The 17099-nt window shown below is 40.3% G+C and overlaps 1 protein-coding gene across 25 annotated transcripts in view; it reads left to right on the top strand.

Moving 5' to 3' along the window:
* The window catches only part of NRXN3 (neurexin 3), a 1006895-nt gene that overhangs the window by 399652 nt on the left and 590144 nt on the right, over positions 1–17099 (top strand). For all 25 annotated transcript variants that reach the window (XM_075711856.1, XM_075711855.1, XM_075711861.1 and 22 more), the window contains 2 exons: positions 8546–8665; positions 15986–16367. In XM_075711856.1, the coding sequence (XP_075567971.1) occupies positions 8546–8665; positions 15986–16367 (502 nt within the window). The remainder of the gene's footprint in view (positions 1–8545; positions 8666–15985; positions 16368–17099) is intronic.

The following is a 17099-nucleotide window of genomic DNA, read 5'->3' on the forward strand; positions in this document are numbered from 1 at the left end:
TTTTTCTCACTATCATTATGATTAATCCACTTGTTTGGTGGCATTTATGGTGAGATTTGAAACTAAACAGGAAGAGAAACTCCAATTGTCTTACTGTTGGTAGCACAGTCCATCTATGTTTCAAGTAAGATACATTGATGGGGTTAGTGAGAAGCTGTTGGTTTTGGTACCTGTACTATTATATCCACCCAAGAATAAACAGAAGAGTTAAATCTCTAGCTTTGTCATGCCTGCATCTTGCTTTGATTAGCATTGCGTTACTGGAAAGCTAATAAAATGTAAAGCTGTCTTAAAATAGGATCTCTTTACCTCTTTATTATTCTTGTGGTCTGCAAGAGTCTGTGCGTAATTGCAGCCATAATAGTTGGTTTAAAATTCTGTCCTATGGTAAAACTTTGAGGTTTTGCATGTTTCTTGAGCCATAGACTAATTTCTTGGGTGGCAGACTGCATCCATTAAATGAATATACCCGAAGTGAACAGGTATTTACTATTAAGGGGGCGAATCTGGATTGAAGTTCTAGAGTTATTTTATTCATCACTGAGGTGTAGTCATCTTCAAAGCAATATACATCAGCAGGTGAAACTCTGGAAAGCAAGACTTTTGAGTACAGTAATTCCTTTGTACTTACACAAAACCGTCTAAGCAGCAGCTTTAGTGACTGTGGTTGTTTCCCTCTAGTGGCTGCTCTCTGTAGTCCCTGTAGTAGAAGCTGCTCCTGTGATTGCCTTGCTGCCTAGCTTACACTAATAGTTCTCTTGAGCTTTGCTCTCTGAAAATCTAGTGTGTACAAATATTTCCTTAGGCAAATTGTAGATGAGTTGCAATATAGCAGCTTCTGAGTTCTTTATACCTATGCTGAAGCTTTTGTTGCCTTGATCTGTTAGGAACAGAAGTATAAGGTGTTCTGGACAGTGTGAAGTGTTTCATATGACAGCCCTATCCAAAAACAAAGGTAGAACCAGTCTGACTGAAATCACTTTGAAGTTAATGTAATTAAACTGTTGTAAATCTTAATTTTAAAAGCATGAATACTTGATTTTTTTTTTAATGCTTCCATGTCCTTTTTTGACCTCCCTGCTGGTTGTGAGTATAAAATAAAATTCCTTTCCTTAAAAGCGGAAATAGCTCCTTCAATAAAAATGGGAGGCAATTTATTACCATTAAAAATGAATAATATCTTGAAAAGATAATAAAAAACCTCATTTTATTTTTAAATGCTGAAAACTTTTTCATTTAGCTTGCAGCTGAAACATTTTGAACATTTTTCTAGGTCAGAATAAAATTTTCTTTGGAAGAACTGAAACATCCTTTCACTGAAATTGTAATCTCCTATTTAAAGGCTTTTGGGGGGGATCAACTTTCTGTTAAAACAAATATTTTCCTGATATCTGTTAAAAATGATTCTGCTGTAGAGATACACAGTAATTATGTAGTCTCTAAAAGTGTTCAAGTTCAGCAGCAGTGAAATTGAGGCAAACAAGGAGAATAACCCACTGCCCTTGATGGAAAAGCCTAGACACAAGTGCAATTTGTGCGAGGTGTGACCTGTACCACACATGTAATCAAATTGTCTCCTTTTTTTGTTCTTAATCACAAACTATATTCACATCAAGTAAGACACACAACATAATTTCTGCAATAAGTCTTGTTTAAGAGCCTTATGAACAAGCTGCAATCATGTTGAATGCTGCCTGAATCCATGTTGAGTCTTATTACAGCCATCGGCTAGAGTGTCTGTAAATGAAAGCAACAGTCGTTCAATATGATGCTACAAGTATTTATAACAAAAGCAAGGAACAATTTTTTTTAATACGTCTTTTTTTTTTTTTTTTGTGAAGGCATTTTAAAATAGATTGTATACAAATACTTAAAGCCAGCTTAGCTTGTTTTTTGTCAAGTTTATAGGGAGACTGAGGTATGTTTCTGAGAGAACTAGTAGGGTGGTCTTGCTACTTTTCATTTATTTGCTGAGTTAATTCCATGCACTTGATTAGTTTGGCTGTTGGGGGGGATTCTTATTTGCGCTTGTGAGGCTAATTGATTCTGTGGGTATGTGAAAGATTTTGTGTATGCACATTTTATTGCTGTATGAATGTAAATAATTGAACTTTGCTCCTGTGTAGGCTGGTATAAATCATGCTCAACTTTATTGATTTCCCAATGAAGCTACTCTGTAAAGCTGTAAACATAACTTTTCTTTAAGCCCTGCTAAAAGCATTTGTTTTGTAAGCATATGTTATGTTATGTTTAATGTGGAGTAGTACATGGGGCTGATCCTATTCCTTGAGGAAACGGAAAGCTTGATGCAGGTAAGGTCCCCAGTGAAGGTATTGACTGTCTGTAGGGAAGCGCAGCTGCTTATTCCTAGTTGGCAGCTAACGTTTTCTTGAAAAGGGGGATTCTAAAACCTGTATATGAGCAAAACAAGTGTGTATGTATGTGAATATGTGTTGATTTGACTGGGATATCTACGTAAATGTCTGCAATGTACTGAGAGTCTGAGGTTGCCAGTTGTTTCCTAGCAATTAACAGTGCTCCTGGAGTTGGACAGTGGATCCTGGTCAAGAAAAAGACCTTTCTAAAACACTTTGTCCATACTAGTGCTGCCTGAAAACACCCAACAAAATTTACACTACTGACTTGAATATTCAACCAAGAGCAAAACATGTTGAAGGTTTTCAGAGCAGTTACCAGCTCTGCTTTTGAGCCATGCTTGTGTTTTGATATTCACCCTATCTGCTGTAGGAACTCGTTACATATCAGGAAGCCATAAAGGTGTGTGAATAATTAGCAGTGTTTTTGTCCTTAAACTCATTTCTCCCCCCATGCCTCATCTTGTTCAAACCTGCCTGTAGAAATTGTGGCTGAGTATCTTTGGACCTAGAATATCTTCTGCCTATCTTTTCAAAAGACAATATATGGAAAAGAGAATTATGTATATAATATGAAAACAGCTGCATAAAATACCTGCCATATTGCATAACTATGCATAATTATTTAATGTCTATTACTAAATATATAGTCTATATGTAAAAGACAATTCTCTTCCAAAACACTATTAATATTATTGGGGATGAGAAACAAGTGGGGCATTGGCTTCATAACCTCCCTTCTCTGCACCACACTGTTGGGGCTACAGTGAAGAATCCCACTCTGCAGTCATACTAGTTGCATCTGAATATTCTTTAGGGAATCGCTAAATAATGTCTAAAGAGGGTGGACCAGTTTCTTGTAGGCTTTGAGAGAATCTGTCTAGCTTGTCATGTTTCAGAGATCTGTGCGCACATGTTTTTCACAGTGAATCACAACTTCTCTGGTCATTTTGTAAAAGTGTACTTAAAAACAATCAATGACCCCTTCCACCCAGCCCCCACCCAGAGGAAAAAAACAAAACAAAAAGGCAAAGAACCTTCTCCTTCCCAGCCCCTCCCTGCCTTGGGATGCTGTTGGCATTCCTGAGGGATTTTGCCCTGTATAAAACAGACACAAAAATGCATCTGGCCACAGAACAAAGCTGAGAAGACAGCTGAGCATTTTAATTAAAAAGAAAAAAGCAGATAAAACCTTCTTATTGTTACTGAGGGTCTTCTCTAAAAAGCATTAGTGTATCGCTGTAGAATTATTTATTGTTGTAATTGTAATGAGGAAGAGCCTTTTCCATTCTCATCAATCTGGCAATGTTCTTTCTGGTTGTCTCTTCTGCCGTTCTGTAGACTTGAATGTTTGACCTCTTCTGTAATGTTGAATAAGATATGCAATAATGAAGATAGCCTGGTTTCATGAAGGTGATTTTAATCATATAAATGGATTAATAGTGACAGCCTGCACCAAGGGTAAAAGCATACTTTTTGATCTACCTGTGAAGAGCTGGTGAGGGGATTAACCCTCTTTCTCCTTTGCCTTTCATAGGAGGGGAATTCTGTGTGCTGTTACACCAGCTGTTATCCACCCTCAGTGGTTTTTCAGAGCTATTGTTTTGACTGCATCCCTCTGACCAGTTGTTTGTTTTAAATGAGTGAGTTCTTGGAGGCCAGATGGAAAGCAACTTGGCATTTTCAGAAGGCATGAACTACTTTTTGATTCCTTATACTTTGGCATGTCTATTCTTGGCACTTATATAGTGTCTATTTGGGCCAAGCTATTAAATAGCAGCAGTGCACCTTTGATATAGGGATAATAATTGGGACATCCTGGGCGGATTGGATGGAGTTCTTCCATGTTTGAAAGCATATATTGGTAGTTTTTTTTATGAACAACATGCACACAAGTTTTGAGTAAGTGTCAAAGGATTCATGAGAGCATGAGGAGGAGTCACTGCAGCTGAATCAAGTAATACTTGCTGAAGAAGCCATAACTGCATCTTGGCTAATGTCCAGAATATGGGTATGCCAGAGACACATATTTTTGCTTCTGATTAAGTAGGGTTTGCCACTGCAAAGCACTGAAGGAATACGTACTAGTCTGCCTCATTTGAGTTTGAAAATGAGAGGTAGCAATTCTGTATGTTATGCGGTTCCTTAGAGGACATTAGGAAGGGCAATGGAATGACCAAGAAGGCCAGAGACACCAACAGGAGTCATGCTCTGGCAGCTTAACTATTAAGTTGTTGCTACAATAGAAACTTTCTTATTCTTTTGCCTGTTATCTTGTCTTTTACTCTTCTCACTCATAAAAATTAAATAAATTGCAAAGATTATCTAATGCCCAACTGCCATCTTATCAAAAGTATTTGTTATAAATAGACTGTTTCCAGGCATCCAGCTTGTAACTTTGCTGCAAGAGTTCCTTGTCTTTCCTTGTCTTTTATCATCAAAAACTGTTGCACAAAAGGATATAAATCTTTGACTTTTTTTCTCTGTCCAGCTAACCTTCTGTTTTGCTTCCTCCTACATCTGGATTATCCTAGTTGAAGGGTGGTATGGGTGCAGATAGCTTGAAAGGAAGAAAAAAAGCCCCTACAAAACAACAGAAACCCCACCAACTTCAGTTTAAACACTTGGTTCTGTGTGTTTAGCTGTAAGACCATGGAAATGCCTTAATGGGTAGGAGATGGTACTTGAAGAGAGCATTATCCTTCTGCTACATGTGGCCCATTTCATTTCTGTTCTCCCCAGCATCTGCAACTTTTGGATTAGGAATCTTCAAGTCATCTTTTAAAAATTGATCACATATAAATGTCTATATATTAATAGCACATGTAGTAATCGTGCTCAATAAAATGAAGTTTAGCATCCAGATGTGGGAGTCCCTCTGTACAGAGTTCCTGGAACCACTTGGAATTCAGTGGGAGCTTACACAGGGAGCAGCAATTCAGCTGATAGTATGCAAATGAAAGATGGGGGCACAATTTTGCTGCTTTTCAGGTCAATTCACCTGCTGTGTAAATGTCTTGAAAGCATTTGAAAATAAAACAGTTTAAATAGAGTAAAATAATGTTCAACACTTTTTTAAAAAAACTCAAATATGTGTAGTTTGAAAAACTTATCTGAATGCTCTTGAGCATGCTTGTGTATTGAATTTTTCTATGTAGTGTTATTTGGGTAACCTTACCAAAAGAAGCTAATGCCCATTGTTGCATACAAAACTGAGGTTTGTGAGTGAACAAAAATATTAAAAACTCCCAATTTTTTTTTCTACTGATAAAATATTAAATTGGCTGATCAGGACATGGATTTAGTTAACATGGAATAATTTGCATCTGCAGTGCTTAATTTGCAAACTTATTAGCCCAAACTACTAACCAGTTCCTTTTAAATAGCAATCTCATTTGCAGACAACCTTACTTGGAAAAAGAAGTTGGAAAACTGAAACTTTCTACTCATTTATTTGTGAATTGGTTAAGCTGCATTTTCTGAGAATCTAGTCAGATAACTTCTGTTGGTGTCACTTTCAAAACAAAAGAGTTACAGTGGGCATCAAGATAGCAATGACAAGCCAAACCAGCTTGTTTTGGCTGACCCCTATTTTGTCAGGCTAGGGTTGAAAAGTGGGAACTTCAAGGTCAGCAACTTTTAGTTACTCAACCATGTTGAACACAGAGCTGCTGCATAGAAAGTGTTACATTGTCAGCTAAGCAATGTCAGCATACCTGCCTGTTTCACTTGGACGAGCCCTCCAAAGCTCTAGACCTGCAGAAAAGATTTTTTTTTTTTAAAAAAGTATTTGCTGCCCACCTCTCCCACCCCCATGCTTTCAGGTGGCATTACAAAAACACACAGGTCCAGATGAACTCCTCTGTCTTCCTCCATGGGAAGTGGCTGTGTGGAACTACAGTAATCGATGCAGTATATTTTGATGGAGGCAATAATTTTGCTGGCCATCTGGAGACATCATTTTGTGATGTGTGCCCTGGGTATCCTGGTTTTGGCTGGGATAGAGTTAATCCCCCCCCTCCCCAGTAGCTGGTATAGTGCTGTGTTTCAGATTTAGTATGAGGATAATGTTGATAACACACTGATGTTTTAGTTGTTGGTAAGTAGTGCTTACAATAGTCAAGGACTTTTCAGCTTCTCATGCCCTGGGAGTGAAGAAGCAGCTGGAGAGGGCACAGCCAGGGTGGCTGGCCAAAGGAATAAAATGTGTTCACTCACCGGTGTAAATCTAGCATAACTTTCTTGGACTCTACTTAACAAAGTTTTGCTTGTCTAGTTCCAGAGAACTTAAGCTTTCTGGCCGTGATCTAGCTGCCTTGTACACATGGGTGAGGAATTGCACAGGTTATGGATTTCTCCCATTAAGGAGATATTCTCTGTAACTAAAATATATGATCCCCCATCCTTCTAATCTAAGAGTGACTCTCTTATTTTTCAGGTCAATGTAGAAACATTTTTTTCCTCTCGCTGTATGGTAAAATTGGCTAGCAATGGGCTTTATTTGAAAGGGTATTGACCTCCTTTTTTATTAATGTGCACCGCATGATCCTTTAAGGCAAACCATAGAATATTCATTTTGCTTTGGTCTCCTTCCATAGGATTCCCCTACTACACGTTATATCCTAGCTGAATGAGACACCACCTTCTTTGCCCACGTTCCCCCTCAGTAAGAAGCAGTTACAGTAATGTTGCTAAGTAGGCAGTGTGCATACTGTGGACTACATAAAGTCCCTGGATATTTTTCCTACCCCTTCCTTCAATTCTGTCTCACTATGGAATATGCTACTCCTACTTGTTAGTCCACACCATGACACAGATCAGAGTGGGTGCATCCCCTCGTGCACAGTTTCACTTGAAGACGCATACATTTTATTCCATGTTATGTAACCAGTCCATTGAAAACTGGTCAAAAGAAATGCTGTTCATGGGCTATGTGAATAAAAAAGATTGATTTGCTTGTGTTGAACAAACACAGAGAAATAATCTGCATATCTGACATTAGTTTTACCAGTGCAGTAAGCTGAGCTGTAGCAGTGCCTCTTGTTGGCCCTGTCCTGTCTCTTTTAATATGTTCAATGTGTCTTGCTTTTCCTTTCTTGGGTTCCCCTTTTGCCAGTTTGGGCAATGGGCCCAGACCTGATGTGCAACGAGTTCTGCTGTCCTCATTCTGCATTGCTCCAATATATCTGTATCAAAAACCAGTCTAGTATTGTACTGAAATGAGAATAGATACTTTTAATTTAGCACACACATTACTCAATTTCACTTACCATTTGGCACTAATGAGGTGTTCCAGTCCTGTAATCTGAACAATTAATGTTTTAAGTAATAGCATGTCAACTGTGATGGGTGAGCAGCAAAACTGGACAAATATAGGTAGCACTAATGCTGTTTTCCCAGGAGCATTGTTTGCAAGGCAACTGTGGTTTTATCTTTTGGAGAAGAAAGGGCTTCTCTTTCCCTTTTGACCTGTAATTCAGGGGCGAAGTAAGCACTTTATAGCCAGGCTGCTTTGCCAAAGAGCCTTAGAGCAATCAGCCAGGTTGGTGAGTGTTTGTCTTTCTGTGGTTTTAATTTTTTTTTTTAATGATTATTTTTTGAGAGGTGGGGTTTGGGGGGGGGGTGTGTGTTTGGTTTTTTGTTTGGGTTTTTTTTTTGTTCTTGGGTTTTTTTGAGACTGAAGGACTGAAACCAGCCTGGTGTTTGATACCTAAGTGTTGAGAGACCAGTGTGATTAACTTTGAAATGAATCCCAAGCACCTTGGGGCTGTTGTAAATCTAGATTCTCAGGAGAGCAAAGTTCTGCTGTAATGGATCCACTCTAGAGACATTTCTGTCACCAGCTTGTTTTTCTAATACTGCAGTGCCCTGTACAATGTGATGTTTGGAAATTAATACTGTAGCAGAAGCGAGATGTCTACCCCTGTTTTAAATGCATGTGACTGCTGGGCTCTGCAGAGGAAGGCACTTCAAGTGGAAGAGTTTGTGACCCTGACTTCTCTCTGAGCTGGGGAGGTGTAGGTGTGAGGATTGATTACAGGTCATAATACACCTACACAGTCTACTAGTCTGTATCACACCAGGTTGATTTTGGTGACTTTTCCCATTGAGCAACTACTAAACTGATTGGTGGTCTGGCTTTAACTGTCTGTACCTATCACCATCCCCAGGCAAGGGACCTGAAACTCTTTATGCTGGGCAGAAACTCAATGACAACGAGTGGCACACTGTCCGGGTAGTTCGTCGAGGAAAGAGCCTCAAGCTGATGGTGGATGATGATGTTGCTGAGGGTAAGTGTGATGTATGACTATTTTTGTCACTATCTTTGTATCTCCATTCACAGTCTCCTTTGCTGTAACACGCATTCTCCCTGTTCTTGTATGTGTATCTCTTCCTTCCCCCACCCCCACCTTATTTCTTGTATATTTAGTGTTACTACGTTGAAAACTAATATTCAGTTCCTAGATACTAACTGTTCTTAGCCAGCACCAGAAACTTCTGTGACAACTATGACTGTATGAAATGTGGGATCAGGAGACAGATGAGCTTGCACATACCCAAGGTGCTAAGCAGCACTCTTTTGTGCCAGACTCTGTTTGGGGTATGCTGTGAGTATACCTCGTTCCTGAGGAGCAAATGTGGCAGTTTCCAGTGCTGTGGAATCAAAACCAAGGCTCTCTAAACTTTTCCTCTGCACAAACTTTTCCTTGATGGTAAGCCAACATTTGATAGACGTGTTAAAGAATATGGATTTCTGTCTCTGCTGTTTGGTGTGTCCCCCCTCCCCCCAAGTTCCTGTGTTCATGGCTCAGAGCCATCCAGAAGAAAAAACAAATAAAGTGGTTTGTTCCCAACTTCATGTTAGATGTTAGGGAGGACTCTAGCTTGCTAGGGTATATCATAATGTATAGAGTATGTCAGTCTTTTTTTTTTTTTTTTTTTTTTTTCCCCTCTTTCCCTCTTCCTTTCTTTTTTTCTTTTTTTTTTCTTTTACCCCATCTTTTCCTTTCCTGCATTTCCTGACAGCATTTTTGAGCTCCTGCTTCTTTCTGTAGAGGAATGTACTTGAAAGGGGGGAAGAAAAGATCACTCACTCAGGAAAGCTGGTGTCTCCCAAGGTACTTTAGACTGATCTTTTTTTAATTACAAAATTTTAGAGATTTTGCTTTTCTGGTCCATTTCCCCCCAGCTGCAAGAGCCAGAAACTTATTTTTCTTTTTTTTTTTTGAAGGTCTAAAATTCTCATAGCTGTATATAGCTGTAGGAACTAGGTTTTTGAGGAAAACGCCAGCAGTCTGAAGGCTGATAATAGAATCACAAAGAACGGTAACCCTGGAATCAACACTGGTATGGGTGTGTTCACTTAGTTGTGACCCATGCTGTTGTGCCGAATCCTGACATTCCCCCATCTGAGTACCTTCTACTCAGAAGGCAACTGGAAGGAGTGGCTGCCATAGGCAGTGCTAGACTACTCTGCAAAAAGTTCTTTTCTGCTGTGTGAATGCAACTAATTTTAAGTAATGTGGTCATTAGATTATTTGGAAAGCCACGATCAGGATTTTGAAATAAGCACTAAGAAGTGGGTTTGCAGGAAAATGACTTGATACATATTTTCCCTCTGAAGTAAATATATGCTGTGCTATATAGGCTGAGAATTTGCAAGAGAGAATCAGAAGCATATGAAAGAAGAATCTTTCCCTCTCCTTGTTGGAATTGACAGAGGCTTACTCAACATTAGCTTGTAGGAAAATAAAATTTTATTTAAGAGGCAACTTTGTGAATTAGTGAAACGTGCTGGTAAACATTTCATCCTGTTTGCTTCTGCATTTAAGGAGAGTGGTTCTTCTGCATATGCTTTTTTAGCAAGCACCATGAGGTGGCACTCTCTGCATTACCAACTCAATCCCCAAAAAGCCATCTGTTTTTTTGAAGTCTCTTTTTCATGGAACTGAGTTTATAAATAATAATGATACAATTCTGTGCTAAAATAGGATGTGCATATGTACATGTATATGAATTACATAATTAAAGATGCATTACAGCTAAAAATATCTGTTAAAAGAATGCCATGATGGCAAAGTCAAAAGTCAGAAAAGCCAGAGTTAAGATTTTCTGCGCAATCTGCATCCCACTTCCTTGGGCAGATGATATAGTCTTCAATGATGTGGTCACATAGATTTTTCCACAGGATTCTTGTTGTCTTTAAGCATAGATCAGCAGTCTAAATTGGGCCCCCAGTAAAAATAAACAGCCTATTTGATTGACGCGTTTTTTCTTATTGCATGTTTGGAACAATGCATGCCAACTAAATTTTGCTCTAAATATAGGGCTGTTGTTTCTCCCCCCTCCCCCCCCCCCCCCCCCCTTTTTTTTTTTTGTGTGTGTGTTGTGTGCTACTCATCAATATGTTTAGGCAGAACTAAGAAGCTGTAGCTGGACTTATTCTCATGTCTGTGTTATATGAAGTGAGTAGGTGTCTTTTTCCCATTTTGCAGGTTTGGAAACAAGGCACCAGATTAAAGTTGGATGTATTTGGTACCAATTTGGCATGATTTTTCAGTCATTTGTATGCACAAATATTCAGCATGTCTGTAAATTGGATCCTGTAAATTAGCTCAACCCTGCTACTTGGAGAATTAGGTATAGGCAATTAATGACCACCTGTGAATTTGTAATGAAGTGACTGACTTGGCTTCCTGCAGGACGTCTAAGGGAGAGACAGAATCCAGTTCCTCTAGACAGCATTTTGCTGCTTAATCACAAATCCCTCCTCTCACTTTCCCCCCAGCTCAGAACAGACCTCAGAACATCAGTGATAAATGAGACACAAATATAGCAGTCATATTCGTCCCTACAACATCTTGCTAGCACCCAAGTACCACAGTGGAGGCTGGAATTTTTTCTGTCTGCTACCACTTGAACTAAAGAGCTGCTGATAGCTGCAGTAGTTAGAATACTCCTTACAGAGCACAGTGGAGGAATTAGAGGAGAACTCTGCAGGTGAGGCTGACAGCTAATGAGATCAGAAAATACTGGATTTCATTCCATGATTTCTTAAGAAAGTGCATCCCTGTCCTGATTCTGGTCTTGTATTGTCATGTCCTTTTCAGCTTTTCACTGAACTACTCTTAGCTTTCTGCACTACCACTGCTATCACTGTGCTATTTCTTTTAAGCCAGTCCCAGTTTTCTCATTTTTCACCTTTTCTAAAATTCTGGCTTCACCTCTTCCAACTTCCCTCACTCCATTTCTAATGACCCCTATACTTGGGTTCCCTGTCCCAGTGTATTCCAGATTTCACAGGCCTGACTTTTCTTTCCTACTCCAGCAACAACAACTTCTTTGCATTTATCTAACAGTAGAAGAGCTAAGGAGAGGAGTTTACTTGCTCTTGGTCCTTGATACCTCTACATTTTATTTTTCTAATCTTTTGAAGTAAAGTAATAGGATTTTAAGTTATTTTCTTAATTTTTTTTAGTTATGATTTTTAAGAAAATGCAATTTTTCTGGTTTGGAGAAACCAGAAATTTTGATTTGCTAACATTAAAATTGAAACAGATCCTAACAATCACAGTAGTGGAAGTGAGATGGCTTGTCTAAACAAAGTTTCTCATATACAGTTTCAGTTCCTGTGAAGTGTCATTTTTTAAACTAAAACATTATTTCTGGTAAAGAACTTTTTCAGGATTTAAAAACATTTGCATTGGTACTGACTCTTGAATTTCTGAATAGTCAGAAATATGTGACTCTCTTCAGCTGCTTGTAAGTTTGTCCAGCTGTATCTGCTTGGGTTGAAACTTTTCATGTCAATGGTCTGTGTATAATTGTCTTTAAATTTAGATCCACTGCTAAAGTTGGGAAAAAGTGAAAAAATAAATTGTTTTGCATAATATCTTCTCTTCATATTTGGAATAGATACTTGAAAACATTTTTTTTCTAATAACAACTGTGCTTGTTTGCTATCTTTGCAAAAACTTGATCACATTTGGACAAAGTGTAAACTGAAAAATTGCACTTTGTACATGATCATGAGAGAGAAGTTAGGAATACTTCAGTGTTTCAAGAGGACCTAAGCACGGAGGAGACCATAAATTCATTTAATCTGACTCTTTATGCACCACAAGCCAGGATGTATCATCCAGTTGTCTTATAAGTATTTTCAGCTTTCATTCTATCCCCAGCAGAAAGAAAGAATGTATTGTGAATAGTAGGAAAAGTCTTGAAAGGCCTATCAATATATTTTTTTCTTTTGTCTTTTAACACCTGGGAGCTGTTTAGGTGAGAAATGCTAGGAGATTTCAGGAGATAGCACAGAATATGGGAAAGCTTGTAAGTCCCAGCTGATATGACCTGGGGGAATTAAAAGAGGAGTTTGTCCTGGATTCGGCTATGGTGATGGGTGTGACTCCCAGGTGTAATTCCAGTGACTCAGAAATACCTCTTGCAGTGACTAGTCAAGAGTTGTGTACCTGTGCTAATTGACCAGCAGATGCAATCAAGCAGGATATTATTGCTAAATTTTACCTGTCTATATCATACCGGAAATGTTTATTTAGGTCTTAATCCAGGTGTGAATTTTTCACAAAACTAGTATGAATGTAAATATTTTTGACCCATCTGTTCCTTTAAACCTGATTGAATTTGACCAGCATGTTAAAATGTTATTGGAGGCAGAGGGACCAACAGATAGTGTGGCTGTTTCCTTTGGAAAACTTTCTAAAACGAAGGACTTGACCTGTGCAGTAATTGTATTAGCAATGTACTAGAAGATTAAGTAGAGAAACATGCAAAAGTAGGAAAAAGTTGAAAGTAGGTCTGGTGTGTATGCATTTGGATGTTGTCTTAATTTCATATTTGCTGCTGTCCTTTTTCCACAGGAGCTTTGCTTCCCTGTTTGCATTAAGAAAGGATGATACGGCAAATGGGTTAACATAGCTCTTTGTATTAAAGGAGGTGCTTGTTTTTAAGATCCCCTTTGAAAAGTATGTAGCGAATGAGATGTAGCATCGTGAAAAAGAGGAAAGGGACCTCTGTGTAAGGCATGTGAATACAGCCCAGAGGAATTGCCTCATTACTCCTTTGGGATTGTGGATCTGTGGTGGGTGGACTCTGGCTGGATGCCAAGTGCCCACCAAAGCTGCTCTGTCACTCCCCTTCTCAGCTGGACAGGGGAGAGGAAAATATAACAAAATGCTCATAAGATGAGATAAGGACGGGGAGATCACTCAGCAATTACTGTCACGGGCAAAAGAGACTCAACTTGGGGAAATTAGTTTAATTTATTACCAATCAAATCAGAGTAGGATAATGAGAAATAAAAACTAAATCTTAAAAACACCTTTCCCCCACCCTTCCCTTCTTCCCGGGCTCAACTTCACTCCCAAATTCTCTACCTCCTCACCCCAAGCAGCACAGGGAATGGGGGTTGCAGTCGGTTCATCGCACGTTGTCTCTGCTGCTCTTTCCTCCTCAGGGGAGGACTCCTCACACTCTTCCCCTGCTCCAGTGTGGGGTCACTCCCACAGGAGACAGTTCTCCACGGATGTCTCCAATGTGGGTCCTTCCCACGGGCTACAGTTCTTCACAAACTGCTCCAGCATGGGTCCCTTCCACGGGGTGCAGTCCTTCAGGAGCAGACTGCTCCAGCGTGGGTCCCCCACGGGGTCACAAGTCCTGCCAGCAAACCTGCTCCAGCGTGGGCTCCCCTCTCTCTCCACATGTCCACAGGTCCTGCCAGGAGCCTGCTCCAGCATGGGCTTCCCACAGGGTCACAGCCTCCTTCGGGCACATCCACCTGCTCCGGTGTGGGATCCTCCCCGGGCTGCAGGTGGATATCTGCTCCACCATGGACCTCCATGGGCTGCAGGGGCACAGCCTGCCCCACCATGGGCTTCACCACGGGCTGCAGGGGAATCTCTGCTCCCGTGCCTGGAGCACCTCCTCCCCCTCCTTCTTCACTGACCTTGATGTCTGCAAAATTGTTGCTCTCACGTGTTCTCTCTCACTCCTCTTGCCAGCTGCAGTTGCTGTTGCACATTTCCTCCCCCACCCCCCTTCTTAACTATGTTATCCCAGAGGCGCTGCCGCTGTCACTGATTCACTCAGCCTTGGCCAGCAGTGGGTCCGTCTTGGAGCCGGCTGGCATTGGCTCTATCGGACATAGGGGAAGCTTCTAGCAGCTTCTCACAGAAGCCACCCCTGTAGCCCCCCTGCTACCAAAACATCCTCCACAGGCTGCGGTGTGGGTGTCTGCTCCACTGTGGTCTTCTCCAAGGGCTGCTGGAGAATTTCCATTCTGGCGCCTGAGGCACCTCCTCCCCCTCCTCCTTTTCTGACCTTGGTGTTTGCAGGGGGTTTGGTTTTGGGGTTTTTTTAAACTTTGTTCCTCACTTATGGGCAACATTTTGTCTTTTCTTAAATACACTTTCCCAAAGGCACCACCGTGTTGTTTGAGTGGCTCAGCTGTCCCTGCGGTGGGTCTGTGGCAGAGCCGGCTGGAACCGGCTGTGTCTGGTGCGGGACAGCCCTGGCCTCTCCTCACAGAGGCCGTCCTGCAGCCAGCACCTCAGCATGTAAACTCAATACAACACTGCAGAAAATTTCATAAGAGAAAAAATAACAGCATATTTGTAGCAGAGGTTAAATAATGGTTGTATGTTGAACTGCGAGAAAACAATGAAATGTTGAGTAATTAATGAATTTAATATTATTCCTGTTGTATACTAAATGGCACAGGGGCTGTGTAGAAAGGATACTTGCTTCTGTGACCAAACAGATAAAACTGTCTCAGTGAGGAACTATAGAGGACTAAAATAAGGTTGGTTGTAATGGTTTTCATTCTGATGTTGCCCAACTTGTCTTGGTACTCAAACTAGTCTTTTAGCATACTTTTTTACTTCATCTGTGTGGATTCTGCGTCTGTACTGATGCCTAGCACGCTTACATTTAAATATGCTTCAAGGGTAGCCTGATATATTTGGTATACTGAATAGCTTGAATATTTTGAGAGGTTAAAATCCATCACAATGTGACAAATAGCCCAAGTGGTACGTTGATGATTTAAATATATGGAGGGCTTTTTTGACTGGTGCATTCTTGTGTGTTTCCCTCCTGCTGTGGTCTTAAGAGAAATAACATCAGGCACCAGGAGAGGACAATGGAATAAATATTAGCAGGTTTATGACCATTGTCACTTCTCATTCTGCTCCTTTTATATTAATCTATGTTTATTGAGTGTTTTCAGGAAGCACACTTGTAAGAATTGTTTCAGAAGTGTCCAAGTTGTTTGGCAGATGGACTGTTGGATCAAATAGGTCACTGTAGGCTTTAAGGGACAGACCTAGTCTTCTTGGCAAACCAGAAAGTCTGTGAAGCACAGGGAGAAATACAGAGCTTGCTGCCCATGGCCCTTTAGTCCTGTCTTCTCTCTTCTGCCAGGTTTTGGCAACGGCAAGAGTCTATACATTTTCTTATGCAAGCTGCTGAACAATGATCAGATGGGATTAAGTTAGTACTACTATTAGTCTGGAGACTTGGGGGTGAAGGGCTCCATATAATCTGTTACTGATCCCTGGACTTCCTGGATGTTCCTCGTTGTTTCTGTCTTTCAGGCACAATGGTTGGTGATCACACCCGCCTGGAGTTCCACAACATCGAGACAGGGATCATGACGGAGAAACGGTACATCTCTGTCATCCCCTCCAGCTTCATTGGCCACCTCCAGAGCCTCATGTTCAACGGGATGCTCTACATTGACCTGTGCAAGAATGGCGACATTGACTATTGCGAGTTGAAGGCACGCTTTGGTCTCCGCAACATTATAGCTGACCCTGTGACGTTCAAGACCAAGAGCAGTTACCTGAGCTTGGCCACCTTGCAGGCTTATACTTCCATGCACCTCTTCTTTCAGTTCAAGACCACCTCAGCTGATGGTTTCATCCTTTTTAACAGTGGTGATGGCAATGACTTCATCGCAGTTGAACTAGTCAAGGGGTAAGTGACTTTCTGCTTATTTATAGATAAATCTTATAGGGAAGCTTAAAATGCTTGCATAAAGAGAAATTTACCTCATGTTTTCTCTGTTTGCCGAGGTGTATGACAAAGTACTTAAACACTGGAGCTTGAGACTTTTGATTTTATCACTGACTTCCCCCTGTGGCTGAGGGAAAGACACTTTTACAGTGTGAAATATTAATGTTTTAAGTCCTTTGGATCTAGTTAGGGTAACGTTTTGTCCTGTTAACCTTGCAGAATAGCACAGAGGAGGAGGAAATGTGCTGAGGGCTCAGAGTGTTTCTTCCCCCTTATAATTTATTTTTTCCTGTAACAGACTTACTGTGTTTCTGCTGTCTCCACTGAAGGGGAAAAAAGAGCATATGGGCTGCTGAATTTGTATCTCTGCTGGTGATGCTTGAGGAAAAGCAAACTCAGCTTGCTTTTTAACCACTATATTCTTTTCGTAAGACCAATAGCTTATTTAAAAAAAAAAAAAAAAATCCTTTGTTAGCTGAATAAATGTTGATCTCTTATACTCATCTAGTCACAGTAGACATGTTTTCCACAAATACACTTTACTAGTCCTCTTTATTTCAGTATAACTATAGTTCAATCCTGTTTCATCTTTAATTTTGCACGTATTTGTGTAAGTGGGACATTGAGTAATTAAAAAAAGCAAGAGTCATGAGCTCCTGGTGCTCTGTTGAGAGTTGAATTTTGTTGGGTGTT

This window comes from Pelecanus crispus, chromosome 6 (assembly GCF_030463565.1).
Source record: "Pelecanus crispus isolate bPelCri1 chromosome 6, bPelCri1.pri, whole genome shotgun sequence".
Taxonomy (NCBI): Eukaryota; Metazoa; Chordata; class Aves; order Pelecaniformes; family Pelecanidae; genus Pelecanus; species Pelecanus crispus.